General features: G+C 41.5%; 1 protein-coding gene across 1 annotated transcript in view; it reads right to left on the bottom strand.

Moving 5' to 3' along the window:
- The window catches only part of GCS2alpha (glucosidase 2 subunit alpha), a gene marked incomplete at its 5' end in the record, with an annotated part of 93161 nt that extends 70957 nt beyond the window's left edge, over positions 1–22204 (bottom strand). Inside the window, 4 exons of the mRNA XM_080268177.1 lie at positions 10407–10628; positions 13779–13952; positions 19849–20085; positions 22116–22204. Of these exons, the coding sequence (XP_080124303.1) occupies positions 10407–10628; positions 13779–13952; positions 19849–20085; positions 22116–22204 (722 nt within the window). The remainder of the gene's footprint in view (positions 1–10406; positions 10629–13778; positions 13953–19848; positions 20086–22115) is intronic.
- Between the last annotated feature and the right edge of the window lie 678 nt (positions 22205–22882).

The raw sequence follows: 22882 nt of genomic DNA, 5'->3' as shown, positions 1-22882 counted from the left end.
CCCCGTCATATGCTTTCTCCAAATCCATGAAAGCCACATACAACTTCTTTCCCTTCTCTAGAAACTTTTCCACTGAAGATCTAAGAATGAATATCTGATCTACACAATCTCTTCCCTTCCTAAAGCCTCCCTGTTCTTCTCCAACTAATTTCTCTGTTCTTTCTCTAACTCTGTCTATAAGTATCCTACCATACACTTTTCCTATTATACTAAGAAGACAAATGCCCCTATGATTACCACACACTTCTTTTTCCCCTTTTCCTTTGTACAAGGGAATAATTATACGTGACTTCCAATCCTCCGGGACTCTACCTTCCTCCCAGGCCAATCTGCACATCTTCCACATCCATTCTACTACTATCTCTCCCCCATGCTTCAGCGTTTCACCACACACTCCATCAATTCCTGGGGCTTTCCCCAATTTAACTTTCTTCATTGCTTCCACAACTTCTATCCTACTGATTTCTTCCTGTCTTCTCACCTCCCTCCTTCTCCCAGCCATTCCCCAGCCACTTATACTCGCATTACTTCCATCCTCTACGTTCAACAATTCCTTAAAGTGTTCTCTCCATCTGCTCACTTTTTCTCCCTTCTCCACTAGTAATCTACCATTTTAATCTTTCACTCCCCTGCTAACTTTACTTCCACCCTGTCTTACTCTTTTCACTTCTCTCCAGAACATTTTCTTACAGTCCCTCCACTTTACACACAAATTCCTTCCAAATTCCTCATCCACTCTCTTCTTACTCTCTCCCCAATTCCTTTGTATAAAGGAACAATTATACCTGATTTCCAGTCCTCTGGAACCCTTCCTTCTTCCCAAGCCAATCTACACAACTTCCATATCCACTCCATAACAATCTCACCCCATACTTCAGCATTTCACCACACACTCCATCAATTCTTGGTACCTTTCCCATCTTGATCTTCTTCATTGCTTCCACTACTTCCGCCCTACTGATCTCTTCCTCCCTCCTCGCATCTCTTCTTCTCCCAGCCATTCCCCAGCCACTTATACTCGCACTACTCTCACTCTCTCCATTCAACAAATCCTCAAAGTGCTCCTTCCATCTCCTCATTTTCTCTCTCTTCTCTACCAACAATCTATTATTCCTATCTTTCACTCCCCTACTGTTTCCCCTTTCACACTGTCTTATTTTCTTCACCTCCTCCCAAAACGATTTCTTACTCTCCTTCCATTTCACACTCAGATTCCTCCCAAACTCTTCATCCACTCTCTTCTTACTCTCCTTCACCAATCTCTTCACCTCCCTTCTCCTGCTCACATAAACCTCTCTCTTCTCTCTCTCATCTTCTCCCCTACCTATACTCACTAGCCAGTCACTATATGCCTTCTTATTTTGTTCCACAGCTCGTTTCACCTCATCATTCCACCATGCTGTCCCTTGCACACCCCTGCTTCTCCTCCTCACTCCACAAACCACCTTGCACGCTACACCTATCTCTTCCGTGAATATCTTGCATACTTCTTCCACCCCATCCATGTGCTCTAACTCATACCTTCCCAATCTTTCTTCCACTATGCTCTTATACTCTGCCATCTTCTCACTCTCTTGCAACTTCTCCACTCTTTTCACAGGAGCTTTTTTTTTTTTTTTTTTTTTTTTTTTTTTTTTTAATGCGAAGAAGAATGAACCAAAGGCCATAAGCCCGCAATAACTCTTTCTTCCAAAAGAAAAACAAAATACCAGTACAAGAGAAAGCCAACTTCAAGATCCGTTCATTTCGAGATGCCTGAACACACTGCGTTTGAAAGACCGGAGATCATATAGGAAGCAGAAAAAAAACAGAGGGAGACAGTTCCAGAGTTGACCTGTTGCATAAATGAGGGACTGGGAGTAACGATTAACTCCTGCATTAGAGAGTTTCCTCCTGCCTTCCCCTTTGTCTCTTCACCTATTTTCTTTGCAGCCCTACCTTGGCCATCATTAAGTGATGGTCAGAGATTCCATTCCCCTACCCTCTCCACACTCTTGCATCCAGCACTTGTCTTCTCATTTGCTCATCCACACACACGTAAACTATCACTGCCTTTCGTTCAACAAGTTCATCGTCCACCCTCCTCATGACTCTCCATGTACACCTGTGGATTATCTTTTGCCCGAAGAAGGTGTTGGCTATTGCCAACCCCTTACTAGAACAGATGCCCACCAAAGCACTACCATTCCCATCTACTTCAGCTGGCACACCCCACAGACCAACCACTCCATCCACTCGTACATTCACGACTTTGCATTCTTGTCTACAATCAAAAACACTCTCTCGTTCCTCTCAAACTTATCCATACATGCTTCTACACTCGCCTAAAACTCACCTTTCACTCTTGCCACTTGGTCCTCTGTCGGCGCATATGCACATACAATCACCCAAGCATGTATACCTACTTTCATCCTATCTATCTATCTATCTACAGTATCTACTATCAAACGCTTCAATCCCGTTCGGGGTGGCCACAAACAAATCGCCTCCACGTCACCCTGTCCTCCGCCATTTCACTGCCCCGCTCCCAACTCACATCCCCCTCTCTCATATACCTCTCCACCCCATCAAAACTCCATCTCATCCTTGGCCTCCCCCTCCCTCTCCCCCCCTCCACCTCACTCACATACACTCTCTTTGTCAGTTTCACCCTCCATCCTCTCCACATGGCCAAACCACCTCAGTGTATTCCTCCTAACCCTTCCTATCACATCCACATCCACACCACAATGCTCCTTTATATCCTCATTTGTCAGCCTGTCTCTCCATGTGACTCCACAGGCTCCTCTTAAATAACTCATTTCCACTGCTCTCACTCTTGACTTGTGTCCTTCCAGCAACGTCCAAGCTTCACTTCCATACGTTAGAGTTGGTATCACAATACTGTCATGTAGTAAATTTTTCACTTCCATGCTCACTTCCCTGTTTCTTATCACTGCTTTCAAGGAACCAGCAACTTTTCTTCCCTACTGTACCCTTTCAAGCACTTCACCCTCCAAACCTCCATCCTTACTCATCACACTACCCTCCAAACCTCCATCCTTACTCATCACACTACCCAAGTATTTAAGCGTACTCACATTTTCCAATTCCTCCCCATCCAACCTCGCTGTACACTCACTGACTTCACCTCTGTCAAGGACCATCACATTACTCTTCCCTAATTTCACCTTTAGATTCCGTTTCTTACACACTCTCTCAAACTCATCCACCAAGCCTTGCAGCTCTCCTTCGTCTTCACTCAACAACACAGTATCATCTGCAAACAACAGTACAGGGAGTTTCCAAACACTACCCTCTCTCACCAGAGCCACTCCAACATCCACTACCCTACAATGCACCTCTTTTATTACCCCATCCATGTACAGATTGAACAACCATGGAGACATGACACATCCCTGTTTCAACCCAACCTTCAAAGAGAAAAATTCACTCAATTCACCATCCACACGCACTGCAGCCTCAGCACCATCATACATACTCTTCACAGCATTCAGCAACTTCCCATCTACTCCATATATTCTTAATACTTTCCACAATCCTTGTCTAACGACCCTGTCATATTCTTTCTCCAAATCCATGAAGGCCACATACAACTTCTTTCCTTTCTCTAGAAACTTTTCCACTAAAGATCTAAGAATGAATTTCTGATCTACACAACCTCTTCCCTTCCTAAAGCCTCCCTGTTCTTCTCCAACTAATTTCACTGTTCTTTCTCTAACTCTGTCAATAAGTATCCTACCATACACTTTTCCTATTATACTAAGAAGACAAATGCCCCTATGATTACCACACACTTCTTTTTCCCGTTTCCCTTTGTACAAGGGAATAATTATACCTGACTTCCAATCCTCCGGAACTCTACCTTCCTCCAAGGCCTATCCGCACATTTTCCACATCCAGTCTACTACTATCTCTCCCCAATGCTTCAGCACATCACCACACACTCCATCAATTCCTGGGGCTTTCCCCAATTTAACTTTCTTCATTGCTTCCACAACTTCTATCCTACTGATTTCTTCCTGTCTTCTCACCTCCCTCCTTCTCCCAGCAATTCCCCAGCCACTTATACTCTCATTACTTCCATCCTCTATGTTCAACAATTCCTTAAAGTGTTCTCTCCATCTGCTCACTTTTTCTCCCTTCTCCACAAGTAATCTACCATTTTTATCTTTCACTTCCCTTCTAACTTCACTTCCACCTTGTCTTACTCTTTTCACCTCTTTCCAGAACATTTTCTTACAGTCCCTCCACTTTACACTCAAGTTCCTTCTAAATTCCTCATCCGCTCTCTTCTTACTCTCTCTTACTAATCTTTTCACCTCTCTCTTTCTTTCTACATATATCTCTCTCTTCTGCCTCTCAACTTCTTCCATGCCCCTATTTCTCATCCATTCATTGTATGCTTTCTTCTTTTGTGCCACAGCCTGTCTCACCTCTTCATTCCACCACGCTGTTCCTTGCACACCCCTCCGTCTTCTCTTCATCCCACACACCACACCACATGCTACACATATATCTTCTGTGAATATCCTGCACACACCTTGCACATCCCCCATCTGCTCCAATTCATATTTGCCTAATCGTTCCTCCACTTCTCTCTTATACTCTGCCTTTTTCTCATCCTCTTGTAACCTTTCCACTCTCCTTACAAATACTCCTTCTTCCCGTCCTTCCCTTCTTCTATTTCTCCATCTTAATTGGATCTTGAGTCTGGCCACCACCAAGTAGTGGTCAGAAAGACCACTCCCCCAACCTCTATAAGCTCTTGCATCCATTACACATTTTTGCATCCTTTCATCCATACACACATAATCAATCATTGCCTTCCTTTTATTCAGTTCACCACCCACCCTTCTCATCACTCACCATGTATACCTGTGGATTATTTTGTGCCTGAAGAGGGTATTGGCTATCACCAACCCCCTCCCAGCACAAATGTCCACTAACGCACTTTCATCCTCACCTACACAATCCTTGCACCCACTGTTCCATTCTCTCATATTCTCCTTCCACTTCTTGCTTATCATCAGACATACTCCCTCTCTTGCCCTCTCATTCTCATTAACTCCCGCACATATTCCTAAACCATATTCCCATTCTCTCACCCTTTCAATTTTCCATTAAGTTTCAGTCAATCCACATACATACACTCTTGCATCCTCGAGCACCTGAAGAATCTCCCTCTCTTTCACTTTATCATTCACTCCTCTCATATTCCATGTTCCCATCCTTAGAATGTCCTTTGCCCGTTCCTTGGTCAACATACTCGAAGGAGGATTTTGTATCCCAATTTCCCAAGTGGAGGTTAGGTTAGGTTAAATTATTAGGTACTGTACAGTTAAGCTACGTTAGGTCAGGTTTAATTAAGCACTCAAGCTAAAACAGTCCTTTCTCCCATTAAGTTAATGAATCAAACATGAGCTGTCACTGCAGAAGAGCTAAAAACAAGGAAACAGATTTAAAAAGAAACAGATTTAACCCAGAAATAATCAGAAAAATATAACAGACTCTCAGGAAGAACTGATTTGGTAAGTGCTTTTATTGCTTAAAGTACAATGTATGTTTGGTCCCCTCAATGGCCGTAAGTTCAGAAATTTGCATGCTCCATGGCCGGCCTTGGAACCATTTTTTCAAAATTCCAAAATCAATTTCTTTTTCTTACAGATGTGAAAAGACTCATCTGGTGCACTTGGCTTTTTTTCTCCCCTTAAACCCATCCTGTGATTTGCTATGATTCGTGAAAGAATTAATAAAATTAGGGCACATGTTACATTGGCATGTAAACATCGGCAAAAACATCTGGGATGAAGTGAATGCCTGACTGCTTGGGGTGGCAGAGCAGGGTCGTGTAGACATACCAGCGACCTTCGTTCTCTTCCCATAATTGTTTGCAGTACTTTATGGCTCACCCTAACTCAACGTCACTGACACCAGTACATCAAGGAATTGTTCAAGGCTGGCAGCTATGAAGGGATTAATGGAATATATTACTGTCTGTATCAATACTCTCTCTTTCACACATCCATATTACAATGAACAAAAGAATGAGCAGTAAATGTACACTCAACTTTAAGGGGCAGAAATAACTATGCTCAGTCGGTCTGAAATGTGTTGGGAAGAGCAATATCGAATGATGAATGTGGAACTGAATACTAAATTATGATAACACATAGAATGAAAGGGTAATTTTTTTCTGATTAGCAGACATTTTTGTTCATCCCCTAAAATTGTGAAACCCACAACTTTTCGTCTAAGCATACAACCTAAAGACCTCATCACGTAACTTCATATTCCTCTAGTTTGTTTTCTGTATTTTTCTGACTATTTTGTGGGTGGTAAATTATCTTCTCTTACTGAAAGATTTCTTCCCTTATCATGGTCATCCTCCCTTATTATCATGACATTCCATAAGCTGTACCTACGATTGTTTCAGGCATAATGGAAAAATTTTACTCAAAATTAGGGTGCATGTTACATTAGCATGTAAACAATGGCAAAAACATCTGGGATGAAGTGAACGCCTGATTGCTTGGGATGGTAGAGTAGGGTCATGTAAACATACCAGTGACCATTTCCTTCTCATAATTGTTTGCAGATTTTTACTGCTCGCCCTAACTCAATGTCACTGAAACTGGTATAGTAAAGTGTTGTTCAAGGCTGGCAGCTATGAAGGGGTTAATGGAATACAATATTGTTGGTATCAATACACTCTCTTTCACAATACATATATGAATGGACAAAAGAATGAGCAGTAAATGTACACACAACAATAAAAATATCATTACACCTTCTGCGCGATATAATGACACACGAATGAAGGTTTTTGATAACAGCCTCCTCCATTGGTATCCCTGCGTGTGTTTGTTGCATATTTATTATAAGCTATATCCACTGCTTCTCCCATGCATATTTCTACCTCGTCCTATTTGGCAACTCACCCACTGTCAGGCTTACCAACTATAGCGAGACAGCCAGGTTGTTCAGTATGAAACACATCGGACCCCCCTGTAACGATAGTTTTTTTGCTGTGTGTACACTTAACTTTAAGGAGCAGAAATAACTGTATGCTCAGTCGGTCGGAAATGTGTTGGGATGCGCAATATCAAACGAAGAATGTGGAACTGAATGCTAACTTATGAGAATATGTGGGATGATAAAAGTAATTTTTTTCTGATTAGCAAACATTTTTGTTCCATTTCATCCTCTAAAATTGTGAAACCCATAAATTTTTGTCTAAGCATACAGCCCAAAGACATTACCAATTAAATTCATATTCCTCTAGTTTGTTTTCTGCATTTTTCTGACTATTTTGAGGGTGGTAAACTACCCTTCTCGCTGAAAGATTTTCCCCCTTATTATCATCACTTTCCGTACCTACTACTGTTTCCTGCATAATGGAAGAAACTTACTCACTGTACTCAAAGGTGAATTTTCTTTCCAGATTTCCCAGCTGCAGCCCAGGTTAAGTTAAATTATTAGGTAGTTAGGTTAGGTTAAGTTTGGTTATCAGTCGCCTCACCAGACTCCACCTCACCACCTCTGTGATCGAGTTGCGAGCAGGAGGTGTGAGTGGGTGGTATACTCACACCCACTTACCTGTGGCTCGCTCACCCAACCGGATGTTTGCTGTTTAAACTGGAGCTATCGTATGGATAATTTTATGTATTACAGTAACACTGAACCATTCGGTCATGGGCTAGATATACCCAAACCTGGATAATGAAGCTTTGACTGTAATAACAACCTTAGTGGTGCATCACTATTTTCCATTCGGGGGAAGAAGAAATATCAATATTTACTATGAATGCTGGGTATGCTGGGCTGACAATAACTATTACTATTTTCTATATTCTCACATCCAAACCTTTATTGTGGGTGGCTATTGGCTTCAAAGCCTATGAAAACAGGCTCTCGAAGTCACCCCCCCCCCATTTAACCCTAAATTAAATATTATATAACATGATATGTTTTATTTATACCATTGGTAATTGAAAATCCATGATATTGCAAATTTTTTTGGTGGATGTACAAACAATCCTGATGCAAGCACTGTGGGGGTTATTAACTTTCAAACCTTTACACTCATTTATCTCAAAACCATGTTTTAGAGTATGAGTCTTTTTTCAGTGGGATGCCTCATATATTCTTCCTTAACCCCTTAACCGCGGGGCGTCACTTTCGTGACGCTTGGGAGCAAGGGATCATACCGCGAGGCGTCGCTTTTGTGATTCTGTGTTATTTTGAATTCACCCAGGCTTCCAAGTGGGGGCTTGTATCATCTATCAGTAATGCCAATGTCCAACACTAGTCAGCACTCCTAATCTCATCTGTACTCCCATCCATTGTTGACAATTTAGCCATTTCTCCCCGTTCTTGAATCCCCTCCCTACCCCCCCTCCATTACCCTATCCTCTCGCCTGCCCGGCCGTGCTACGCTAAGTAAATCTTCCCTGGAATTTTTCACTGATTTCATCCATTGAAATAAGCCCTATGTCCTATTCTTATACCAAATAATATATACAAGAAAGAAATAAGGTAAGTGAGAGTGCCATACACCTGGAATTGGCTAATTATCACCTGACAACACCTCACGTGCACTCATTCGCTAATTTTCGCTGTTTTTTTTCCCCCTGAAATATGCCGTATAATCTATTTTCGTAATAAATATACATGTAAGGAGGGAAGGGAGAAGCCTAAGTGATATTTACATTCACCTGGAACTACCTAATTTATAATGTATTGTCTAGATTTCCTGCCAATCATTTCAGTGCTAGACAAAGCTGTTTCAAGAGCTAACATTGGTAGCTCTGAATATCTCCTAAGTAGGCCTCTAATCTATTTTCGTAATAAATATACATGTAAGGAGGGAAGGGAGAAGCCTAAGTGATATTTACATTCACCTGGAACTACCTAATTTATAATGTATTGTCTAGATTTCCTGCCAATCATTTCAGTGCTAGACACAGCTGTTTCAAGACCTAACATTGGTAGCTCTGAATAACCCCTAAGCAGGCCTCCACCCCGGCCCTCCGTTATCAGTTTACTCTCATCTTCCGAAGCGAGGGTACGTATGTTTCTTCTTGCTGACTTCAAGGCCTTTTTTCACCCCAATGCAAAGGGCCCTGTGACCTTTACCCCGTACTAAACCTCGTGTGGAAAGAGGTAAAGGGCTGACAATTGATAAAAGAGTGACTACGATCTTTCTATTGAGTAAAACAGTGCAAGTGGAATTGTAAATAATGTGTAAATAATGTGTAAACAGCAAGTGAAAGTAATGAATGTAAATATACGTGAACAATGGAAAATAGTTTTATAAGTTACTTCAAGTGACAGTGCATAACAGTGTAAATAAAATAGAAATGTAAATAACGTAAATAAAATAGAGAACGTAAATAGAAATGTAAATGAGTAGTATTATAAGAATACGAGTATATACCCTAGGAGTAATGAAAGTGAAAGTTTCACTCTAGCATGTCTGAATGCTATGAGTTATGAGAGTGAAGATGAAAGTGACATTCACTCTCAATGCCAGTATACAGGACGAGAAAGTGAATGCTACGTATTTTACTGAAAGAAATTGAATCCCTACAGTGACAATAAACTAATACTACTGAAGGAAACTTATGGATAAAGACTGTAGATATATATAAGTGTTATATAGTAATAGAAATATAAAGTGTGAGGGGTTTTATGAATAATAAATGACAGAGTACCAGGAGCGAACTAGTGCCAGTGCGACGATCAGACGCGCTCGTAATTTCCATTGCTTTCACAGTGTTTTTTTTTTTTAGTATGGATCCCAAACTACTTGAAAATTGTAGAATAGTGTTTATAGTGTTTGTATCTGGCTGTGGTAATCATATTACGGGTTGTCGGGAAGTGTAAAGTGGAGACTTCGTTACCCTACATCAGAGGTTTCCACAAGTCCTACGGTAACCGACGAAGGCTCAACAATCATTCCAGGAGAAAGCTGAAGGTATGTGCCATAAGCATATGTAATTTTATTATTCTAGGACTAATAACTGATTTTTGGCAAATATTTTTTGAGAGTCTGTCGGAGCCCAAATAACCCCGCGGGACAAGCAAGTCATTGGTAAACAAGCCCGCAGTGTAGGGGTTAATATAATTTCACAGCTAGTATCAATACTTCTACATGGTTCACTGTATACCAACACAACTGCACTAGGTCTCATACTCTTGTCATATCTTCATTTTGAAGGTTTAGTTATTAAAATGATTTTAACAATAGATTATGGTGCTAAACACAAAGAAGTGCTACAGAATGGACGCAAATTTGCGGTACTGCCTTGTTCTGCCACTATGCTGTGATAAACAAGGACAAAATATTTCTACCATGTTACTGTGGATGAACTAGCATAACAAAAATAAAACATTTAACTCACGTGGTCTCCTTGAGTGAGAAGGAGTCAGCATGCTCTGGGATGCCATAAACATGGCGAGAGTTGACAAATGAGATATCCAACCCTACTGAGGAAGGTCCGTGTGGCTTGGTGTCTGTATGACCCTTGAAGCTCTCCTCCCACAAGCCATTGGTATCTTCTTCTTCATTGCCTGGTGGGGGAGCATTCTCTGGCACTTCCTCCTCACCTTCTGGATGAACTTCCCTATGGTCATTGGAAAACAAACAAAAAAAATAACAAGCACACATGCACAAGCACACATGTGCACATGCACAGACACACACACACACACACACACACACACACACACACACACACACACACACTATAAATAATAGGCGTGGGCAGTCAAAGCAACTTACACCAAACTAATAACGAGTAACAGCCAAGGTTCTAGTTCTTCCTTCTGTACTGTAATTTTATTGGATCAACATTTAGTTGTACAGGTAACTCGCACGGAACACGAGGGTTTCGTTCCTACCGTGCCGTGTTAGGTGCGAAATCGCGTATATTTAAACTACTCCGTATTTTGCTCCCTAGACCCCCCAAATGTGTTGTTTTGCTGTTATCTGTCACTAGAAAGCACTTTAAGTGGTTAGAAGGTTTATTTAATGTTATAACTCACAAATACAGTACTCCAGAGCAAAACTTCAACACACAAATACTGTACGTAAACACAAGGAAACATTCCGACGCCGATCATAGGTAATAAATTAGGTTAACTGGTACCAGTGCTTTAACTTACAAGTACATACCAGAACAGTACATATTTAACTTAGAAATGCAGTACTGTGATATCGAATGATTTCAGTACACAATCTGTTAGGAATGGCTGGAAAAAAAAAAAATGTTATGAATACATTTTCACCTTTTTGATATATGTTTATGGTAGTTTCGAGTTATTTTTTACGTTATCGTTGGGCCCATGCTTGGAAAAGGGAGCGAAAGAGTTGAATTTTCAGTCCTAAATGAGAAAACTGCACGTCCTCCAAGGCTAGACTCTGCCACGGGAGAATAAAGTGGAGGGTCAGTCGGATTAGCAATAAGGAAGTTGTGTCACAACTTCCAGCTCCCACACCACGAGAATGGCTAAAAATAGAATCGTAATGCAGTTCAGAACTAACAATAAGTCTAATTATTACGAATACAGATACAAAGCAGAAATAAATACGTTTACAGAAAGGGAAACGTATTTCTTCCGTCATAACATGTTCATCTTTCTCAATCATTTTACGTTCATCTTTATCATTTTACCTTGTTATTTTCGCAATATATATTGCTGTCTCGTAAACAGGGTGGTCGTTTGTGTTTTGCAAGAGAGGAAAAAGGTTGTATTTTCTGTCTGGGTCGAGATAATGGGTGTAACTATGTGTGGTTAGGCATGGCCACGAGCGAAAAAATCGTACATCCACTCATCACGATAGCCGGTGGTGAACTGACAGATGATACATGAGAGTCACAGTGAAGTCAAGGTCATGTCCCAGATTTTCGTTCACTTCCCGAAAGTTTTCACAGTTTTCTACAAGTTGCAAACCATTACAGCAAACCTGAGCAAATAGGTAAAGATACCAAGACAAAAATGTATTTTTCTCTTATTATAAGTCTTTAACGAACAAACAAAAAAAAGGCAATATTCCGACGCCGATCATGGGTAATCATATAAATCAGGTTAACTGGTTACAAGGCTTTATTTAATGCTTTAATTGCTTACAAGTACATACCAGAACAGTAAATATTTAACTTACAAATACAGTACTGGAGAAAAGCAGTACAGTAAGAGTTTAACGAACAAACAAAAAAGGCAATATTCCGACGCCGATCATGGGTAATCATATAATTCGGGTTATCTGGTTACAAGGCTTTATTTAATGATTTAACTTTATTTAAGTGCTTACAAGTACAGTACATACGAGAACAGTAAATATTTAACTTACAAATACTGAACAGCACTGTGGAAAAAACGAACAAATAAAAATGGCAATATTCTGACGCCTATCAGGTAAACTGGTTATAAGACTTTATTTCTTGCTTTAACGTTATTTAATAGTACTTTAAGTTGCACATAAACTTACCAGAACAGTACAGTACTGTAAATATTTAACTTACAAATACAGTACTGTGCTACTGTACTCGGGAATGTCTCACTCACTGAATAATTTCCCGCCTAGATCGTCACGTAATCAAAACAAACCGCGCGCTGCGGTGACGTTCGAGGATTTGATCTTTCAAAGGCCTCTCCTGCGTTAATTTGTAGTTTTCATAATGGTTTTTTAATCTTACGTTGTCTTATATGTATCCCAGCCCTTACCGTGTATAATTGCGAGCGCGTTCCGTGAGATCGTGTTCCGTGCGAGTTACCTGTACTGATTACATCATATGTGTAACAGTTCTAATTCTAAAAGTTATCAATGATCTGATCAATATAAAATAATATCCATAATACTGCCTTACACTGCTTTACTTTATAAAACCTGATTTCAGTCACTAGAAAGACCAGGATCCAATTCTCATCAGTGAAGGAAGCTCTCTAACACCTCCTCCTCAGTGGTTTATTTTTGGATATGACTGGTTAATATGAATTTGTATATCATTTATGCTGAAGATGGTTGTGTTGGAATGATTAAAATGACATAGAGGAGGGTAGTAAAGAGTACTAACCAAATTACGTAGTTTAGGAAGGGGCGTTAGGGAGTTTCCTTAACCGAAAAGAATACATGCCTGGGAGTCTAGCTGTATTCTTGAAAGACTGCAAAGGTGAAGGTAAGTTCCATGTTTCTTGTCATTTGCTTAACACATGATGAGACTATAGTGTGGCTTCTCTTCTTCCCTAATAGTTGATCTGAAACATCACATACAGGAAAATTGCATCTTGTTAATGCTAACAACTGTTCCAAGAATAAGTATCAGAAATCTGGGGCTGGAATACACTTTCTTTCTCTGCTTTTAAGCCCTTCATGTTGAAAATCTGTTATATTTTATTCTTACTAACTACAGGTGCGACTTCTCTGCTGAGGGAAGACATCTAGTCTTATTGAAGGCTATGCATAACTCCCACAGTTCAAAAAGTATCAGCTACAATGAAAGAAACAGTCTCCTGGTGGCAAGAATTATCATCCATCATCCAATCCTGAACTGCTCTACCTGATGCATATGGGCCTGGAGTTAGGTGATTCAGTCCAGACATTTAGAACATGGGTGACCAGGTGCTTGCCCCTTAGTGACAGTGTGTGTGCAGTAATCCCCAACCACTGCTACAAATTAGACTCTAATGGGAAATATCCAGTTGGAGCTCCTACACTCACCCCCCCACCCCCAAAAAAGGCAGAGGGAGGAGAATGTAAAAATATGACTCACCCTTGTCCTTTGTTGCGGTAGTGTTCAAACTTGAGGAGTCCCCTTGCATTCAAACTTATCACCAAGTCATTCCCATTATACACATCTGCATGGAATGGCTTAGAGCTTATAACCGCTCTGCTTGATCCATATTTGACTGTGAAGCCCTCTGCTGACCTGTCTACCACTTCAAACCTAAAGGGAGGACAATACATTACTAAAAATAAAATGAGAGAGAGAGAGAGAGAGAGAGAGAGAGAGTGTACAGTAATTTGCTATCTGGGCTACTTTCATACATGACTCATGGAAATATGATAAACACTATACTACAGTACAGTACAGTGATCCCTTAGTTATCGTGCATTACTGGTACTGAACATGGCAGGTAATGATGAAATTGTGTGATAATGAATACACAGGACCTATGGGATGTATCCTACCTGATTCCAGGCACCCCAGGCTCAAACCCAAATTATCCTTGTTATGACAATTTAGACCCACTAAATCTATCTATCTGTCTATTGCCTGACACCTCAATCCCTTATACGGGGTGGCCGCAAACAAATCACCTCCACGTCACCCTGTCCCCCGCCATTTCACTGCCCTGCTCCCAATTCACACCCCCCTCATTCATATACCTCTCTACTCCATCTCTCCATCTCATCCTTGACCACTAAATACATTACATAATGTTATCGTATATGGTTAGGTCGATAGAAAGAGAAGAAAAAGGCACAATATGGGACAATACTTAAGCTGTTACTGGGTACACGTATCTCATCAAACCCTCGAGCAACCACTCACCTGCCCCGAACTGTAGACTCACTGAGGTGAATGTATGGTTTAGTTTAAACAGCAGCATGACAATACTTCTGATTCTTGAAGTTTGTTTCCTACATTTTTCTGATAATATTTATGGTAGTAAAAGTTTAAACAGCAGCATGACAATACTTCTGATTCTTGAAGTTTGTTTCCTACATTTTTCTGATAATATTTATGGTAGTAAACAACTGGCACAATGGTGGTAAACAATATTTACAATTTCCAACCCCGATGAAGCACGATTTTGGATGCGGAGCAATGTCAGTTGACGTGTATAGCCTCAAGCATCTTCCCGCCACCCTTTGAACTTTAATTTATCCTTACTCGTTGACGGGACTACCTGGAGACCTGGGGATACCTTCAAATGAAAGAGGAAGAGTTGATGATTCTTAGGTATCTTTAATTTTCTCTCTAGCTGCTTTAGTTTGGCAAATATTAGTGTTTAAATTAAGGGTATTTTTTTCCGTCATGGATATCCCCCGTAGGAAGGAGCGGGCAACATCGGAAAACCACTGGCGTGTAGGGGCTGATTTGGCACCATGTAACCAGCTTATCATTTATCCATCCCATCCAAGTTTCCTGCCACAATCCGCTCTGCCCTACCCCATCATTCGTCTCCTCTAGAGCCACACTCCCACTATTGACCCCTCCTCACTCCCCCCTCTCCCTCCTGTCTCCCAGGCACCCAACCCTGCCTCCCCCTTTGGCATCACCTCTTATGAAACTGCATTATTTAATAGGTCTACCAATTTCACGTTCATGGGCAAGGGGGGAGGGGGGGCACAGTAATTTTGTGATTATTATAAGAGGTGTGGGAATGCAGGTAACGTTATAATGGCTTATATGCTGGCCATCAGGAAATGTTGTATGGTTCGTGATGTTTGTCAAAAGTCACACTTACGAAACGTGTGTGTTCTATGCGAATGACATATGAATATGTATTGTGTGAAATTTTTTATTACCATATTCATAAAGCTTTGTTATTTAGTATACTGTCAGGCAAGGCATTATTTATATACCACCAGTAACTGCACACAGCTACAATGATCACTGCATTTGGTTTGTCCTAGCCACCAAATGAAACCTGATGAAGTTCCATACCTATCAGCGTTGCCAGATGCGGAGAGCATTACACCACCTCACTGGTGGACGGGGTGTTTCTGTTTGATATGTCCGCAAATGTACAGTACCCCTCCTAATTTTGGCACTGTTTTCAGGTCAATTTGTCATATTTAAACATCAAAACACACATAGGATTATCCATATTAATGCTAAACACCAAGAAAACAATGCATAAACAATAAACATCCACAAAAAAACTCAAGACCGTTGGAAAATCAGTTATCTGGCACCAATGATAACTGCTCCCAGGCCACACAAAAATTCCATGGCCAAATATGCCACCGGAAATTGGTTAAATTGGCATAAATGGTATACTATCATCTTTGCTGGCATTTACTGTATACTATAAGATAAGCTAATAAAAACATAGAAAACTGATGAGTAAAAGTACAGAAATGCAGTGAAAATAAATAATGTTCAAGAGTAAAACTTACCTTCATATAACTTCCCACCATCCAAGTGCAAAATTCTGCCAGCACCTTCCAAGAGTTAAGCATACATCTAGATGCAGAATTTCCTGAGCATTCTCGTGGTCACTTCTGAATTTCAATACGACCAAGAGTATTTGAATAAATCACAAAAAAATTGTAAAAATTCACGAGTCAGTGTTATCAGCACGAAGGAGGGGAGGGACCAAGGTAATGAGAAGGGAGCCAGGAGGGTATGAAGGAGGGACGCAAGGCAGGGAGAAACGAGACTGTGGGCAGGATTTTCACCCTTCTGCCATGAGGTGGATGGGCACTTTTACCATACATTTACTCATGGCTTGTGATCTGTTTCATTTGGAAACAAAATTCCCGGCGACCGGGCAACTTTGGACGTTCGGCAGAGAGGCGGACAGCCGCTGTCTTACTCATGGCTTTTGGTCTGTGTTTGATGCATGGTGGCAGTTGGGAAAGACTTAGCCCCACGGCTGAACGACTCTGGACATTCGGAGGAGATGCGTATGGACGTTTTGACACTGGTTGTGGGTTAAAGTCGTATTACTTGGGTGCCGGAGGTTTGTTGGGAGTGACTGGACCAGTGCGTGACTTTGACCATTCAGTACAGGGGCAGACGGGCATTTTAGCTCTGGTTGTGGGTTACAGCCTATTTCCTGATCACGGCTCAAGCCCAGCTGCCACGATACCAAATGTTTTAACATCGGCAGGCCGGCCGAAGTTCTCGGGGAATTTTACGTCCACATAATAGCAAGCAAATTCGGATCCTGGTTTAATAGAGCCAAGGCCCGGTATCCGGATAATGCACAGGTTCAGATACTGCACGTCCGGATAAATGAGGGATTACTGTATGAAGAAAGGCTAGTAATATCAAAGTTCAGTACATATGAGAAAGCTTCAGAAAATCTGTCATTACACTTGATAAACAAATAGGCGTGAATTGGGGTGAACACTGACAAAAAGAATAAGGAAAACAAAATCATCAGTAAACAATAATTTACCACCACAAAAATTAGAATAATACAGAAAATGACCAGGGAGAAGAGAAAGTAAATCAGTAAGGGATCTCTGCTGCTTAAACCAACATAAGGAGGTCTGTAACCTTGAGTGGTGGACCCAGTTGCAAATAAAGCTTGTCAAATTAATATCTGTTGTATACTACTAAGCAATTTAAATTATTTAAGTACTTTAACCACAATATTAATAAGTTATGGGTTTACTGAAAAAAAAATAAAAGCATTAAAATTTGTATACACTCAACCCCCTGCTATCACGCGTTCAGCTATCACACTTATCTGCTATCACGCACACATCAAGAGCACAACCATACATGCTATCACGCACCCCAAGACCGCTATCACGTGTCGAGTTTGAAGACAGGCTAAGCGAAACTTATTCACACGGCACTTCATACAAGGTTTGCAGAGGATACGATGGTCAATGGGAATGGTAACGTGGTAAAATTCCCGATTATAGCACGGGCATTTGCAATGCATCTGAACAGATTCCTGCCGAGGACACAACGGGCAAAACAGTGACCAAAACCCATTCGGCTCGAAAGTATATATCATACTACAGCATTGAAATTTAGCCTAACACTGAATACTTATTAATATTGTATTTTAGAATAAATATCAATCGTTTTGAAACCCTTATAAAGAGTTAATATTTCTTATGCCGAAAAAACTGTGATGTTGATAAAGTAATCACGTGTTTACAACTGAGACGGGGCTCTGACAACAGTGTGAGGAACGTGTGTGATAGCGTCCAAGTTTTGTTCCACTTAAATGTTCCTCAGCCATTCCTGATATAAGGTACCATGTGATACCCCCTTTAGCTGTGGACACTAAAGAAATGGAGACAGCCAAAGAGATCTGGCGGCAACTAAGCCACTCCCAAGCCTTGGAACCCATCAAACCACCCAAGCCGTAATCCTTATAAAAGTTTGATGGCCTTTTATGCTGTTTATTTATTCATAACTGTATATTGTTATTATTAATATAATAATGCTTTATTTCATGTTAGAGGAGAGACTGGCAGGAAATCATAGGCATAAAGTGGTTAAAAGTTAGAAAAATGGGCCACTGAAAAACCAATTAGAAATTTTCCCATTGATTGTTCAGTTCAGCTATCGCGTATTCAGCTATCACGCACATTTCCTGTGACCAATTAGGCGCGATAGCAGGGGGTTGAGTGTAATTGAAAATACAGTACTATCATGCATCTGACACCAATTACTGCTGTTCATGACTTCGAGGTGTGGGCAAGGCTTTGTGAAACTCACCTTCTACCCCAGCTGTGACAGTGTCAGCCAATGAAAAGCAAAAGGCTAAAGGTACTGACCAATGAATGCAGCCCACATGTGTGATGATGTCATGGGTTGATGTGCTGGACCAATTTTTGTATCTCAAGCTCAAACCAACTCAGGTATGCAATAACAATGCTTTTGAGCAAAAAGAAAAATGCACTAATGGTTAAAGGCAAAGGGTCCTGACCAATGAAAATGGCTCACTTGTGTGATAATGTCACAGGCTGATGTACTTAGCCAATGTTTGAGAGTCTTGGGCTCTGTCCAGCTCAGGTGTGCAATAATTGTGTTTTTAGAGGGGGAAAAAAAAGGCTATAATGACAAGAGTACGGATTTTCATCTCATGGTGATTACGAAAACTGCTATAACCAAAGGATCACTGTACAATATTATAAGTTAAGTTCTACTCTATCAGATGGACTGAAGCTGACAGTAAATGTCAGCTAAACTGTACAATGCATTTCAATTATTGTTTCAACAACTGGGGAGGGGCAACGCCATACACCTACTGTACAGAACCACCTCCAATCTGAAATCTCCATCACCACCATCCTCATCTCAGTTTTTATTTCTGCTTTAAAAAGATAGCATGGTAAAAAACGCAGAAGTCATATAAGGATAAGAACTGTCTATTGCATACCCAGTGAAAAGGGTTATACAATAATTCACATATCATTCATTCATTCATTCATCATCCAATCCTACAATGCCCCATGAGGAGTGTAGGAGCCCGAGGCTAGGCAAGTTGGTCCTGACATTTAAGATGAGATTGACCAGCTTCACTCATCCCTGAGTGGCATTACATGTGCAACAAACCCCAACCACCCGCTGGATATAAAACTTCACCGGCTCAATCCAATTGGAGTGCCATAATTACCCACTAAACCACCAGGTGCCAAAATCTATTTATATGGTTACCACCCAGCACAGTAAATGGTCTGCTTGTGTATAGGAAACCACTTGGCTTGTCACTCAGTGTAGAGTCACCCACAGGCAGAAGGAATAGGAAAGAATGAAGGAAAGAAAGACAGAAGAGGGAGTCTAAAGTCACTCTTAGGTAGAAGGATCAAGTCTGTATAATCATGGCCTCATCTCATAGCTTAAACAAATACCATAAACCTTCTGCATATCAAATGGAAAAGTAAATTTAAGTACCAGTACAGTTGAAAAAAAAAAAAAAAGTATCACAAAGTACTGTATAATTTGCCGCAAGTATTAATGATAAACTAAAATGCCAATAAATGCTATTCATGAACAGAATATGGAAATTTCCTACTACCTAGGTAACTCCAGTTTAATTTCCACTACCTGTAACAACAAAAGCTCACCTGATAATGTACCATAATCAAATTATCAACATTTCTGAGACACGCTAACTTTAAAGTGCTTGCCAACTCACCCTTCAGTCTGTGTACCCCCAATCAAAGCATATGGTTCCTCAAACCGCTGTCTGATGGGACTCTTCTCATTAATTTTGAGGCGGAGCGTGGCATCCTTCAGGGGGTACAACTCCAAGGTGAAAAATATTCTGGTTTTCTCATTCAACAGATCAGCAGTCACACCCTCCTCTGTTATACTTAAGGTGTCCACCAGAATCACATATGGACTTGCACCTGGTTTCACTGCACGGTGGCGTCTGAAGTAAGGAAAAAGTTATCATTTCTGGACATCCCGTGCTGTATTAATGTGCTTTATCATTACTTGAGAAGCAGAAGTTTCATGAACTTGGTGTGGATGTCCTCTATATTGAAAAAAAAAAGTTTTACATAGAGTATCTATAAACTAAATGGTTACAATGCTTTAGCTTCACGGCTGATTACACTCTGCATCTTACAGCATTTGAAATGCTGACAAATATCCACCCCAAAATGCTCATAAAACTTCCAATGCATACCATATAAAAAATAAAAAAAATCTTAATTTTTGCTGCTGCCATCACTATAAATGAAATGTCTCTGGTAAGAAAGACATATATGGAAACTACATATCCTATTATATTTTAAAGTTGTATGCTACTGGTAACATGTAATCTAAGACTATCGGTTTCATGGTTGGACTGTTGGACCCTAATTCGACAACCTCACTGGTCAAGGTCAGTGTCAAAGAGTGGTTAGACATGTCAAAGGGGGGATGAGCTACTTAGGCCAACAGCCATTTAGCATGGTGGATGGAGCTTCGTAGCCTTGGATGGCAGTCCACCTTAAAGAAGGAAAACTCTGAATCAAACCTGGACAGCCCTAGTCAGGGATCCCACGCCCCTGTCCATGGGCTACTGGTGAGCCTTCCCCTAACCTGGGATGCTTGGGTGAGGTTTGCATCCCCTCCTGGAAAAACCTCCATCTCACATGATTGACAGGAAGAGGGGTCAGGGTCAGCATGGGTTGCCTGACCTTGACCAAGTTTTGCCTGGCAGAGCTTTTGAGGCCCTGTCATGCTGGCACCATATACGATAGTTGCTGGATAAAGCCTAGAAAACCCCAGAAGCTAGATGATTTGGGGGGAGGGGGCCTAGTCCCAATCCTGTTTTTGGCTTGTGTCATGGCTATCCCTGCCAACAGTGTGATCTCTTAGAGAGTTAACCCAGGGTGGAGGAGACCACGGGGAAGGCCACAGAACTCGTGGCTGGAGCAGGTTGATCATTTATGTCGAGAGGTACTTGGTGAGCGAAGAGTCACTGCCAGTAAGGTTGCAGGAATGGACCCGCATGAGTGGAGTCAGAGGGTGGGTGAGGCTATGCACCCCATGGCATTTGCCCCCTCATGATGATGATGACAACAATGATGAATACCTGTATCTGAAAACCATTGACGATACTGCCCTATGAATGGGGTGATGATGGGATGGTTTTTTATGTATAAAATACAATTCCATTTTTTAACCCCTAAAAGATGGGTGTCCACATATGCTGTCCAAGGGTACTAAGCCCAAAAAGATGGGTGTCTGCATATGCAGTCACCCCCCCCACCCCCTTACCACCACACCAACACACCACTTGCCACCCATCCCAACCCTCACCCCCCACCCCAACCTCAAACCCCCACTGCACCCCAACTCCCCCCACCATCCTTCCAATACCCCCCACCACCCCCTACCACCTCTAACCACCACCCTCCCACCACCCCTACCCTCCCCACATTCACCTTCATCCCTCACGCCCCTCACAATCCCCAATCTCCCCAAACACTCCCCCACCACCCCCTACTCTCCCCGCCATCCCTCCTCCACCCCCACCACCATCCCCCCACCCCCAACCCCCTACCCTCCTCCACCCCTCACCCCCACACCCCCCACACAACCCCACCCCTCCAACCCCCACTGCCACCCCCACCCTTTTCCTCCCACCCCCCACTTACCACCCTCACCCATCATCCCCCCACCTCCCCCAAGTACCCAGTCCCCATCCCCACACCACCCCACACCCCCAACACCTCCCCCCCACAAATCCCCCATCATATCGCACCCACCAATTCATGCCCGTCCTAAGCTTATGTCAAAACATTCCGATGCTCATCTTTTAGGGGTTAAAAAGGTGCAAAACAACAACAGCAATAAACACAATGACAAGTGATTCTTATAGATAACTAAGCAGTTTTAACTCATATTAATGAGGACAATACAGTATTACTGTAAATTAATATCAGTACATGACGCGGTACTGGTACTTACCTACAAAAACTGCTCTGCTGACAGGTCTTGAAGTTATTACGGTCAACAGCACTAACTAGTGCTACCAACAGTGCTGCTACAGCTAACCTGTAAATGAACAGATACAAAGAATATTGTGCAAGGCAGCAAAAACAAATGCAAAACAACAATTAAAGCATGGTTCTCTCCCCATATACTAGATGACGCCAAATATCTGTGAGAACATGAGACAGCTAAAGAGTGAAGAAAAGCAGTACAGTAAACTCTCAATTATCTGGCATACAGTAGTTTGGCCAACTCCCACACCAGATATTGCATAGTACCCCCAGTCGGCTATCCATTCGGCATCGAGCCAGATAACAAATTACAGTATTATCTGTCTCGACCCTCTATCCTAAAAACTTTCCTACAATACTATCCTTGAGTAAAAGATTAAAATTATGGATAAAATGCATAAAATACCATACAGTACTGATACAGTACATATAGTACAATAATATAGTACATAATATAATCATAATCATACTGTACTTATGTAGTGTTGGCATCGATGGAAGGCAGATATGCACTGATACATCCTCACTATACAGATCTCACAGGACTAGGGCACACAGCACTGACAGGCCACAAGGTTAGTCACACCACTAGAGCACTGAGCGACACATGGGAGGCCACAGACTGTCACAACACTCGGGTTTAGCCACCACAAGAGTCACCACAGCAGAGCACACACATACCATGTATAGTAATCCCTGTAATATTCGGACGCCCATTTTCCGGACATGCCC

Source organism: Coenobita brevimanus, chromosome 26 (assembly GCF_032717465.1).
Source record: "Coenobita brevimanus isolate Jiangsu-jjx chromosome 26, ASM3271746v2, whole genome shotgun sequence".
NCBI classification, from domain to species: Eukaryota; Metazoa; Arthropoda; class Malacostraca; order Decapoda; family Coenobitidae; genus Coenobita; species Coenobita brevimanus.
Note: the sequence above shows the minus strand (reverse complement) of the source record. Positions and strands in the feature narration are given on the sequence as shown.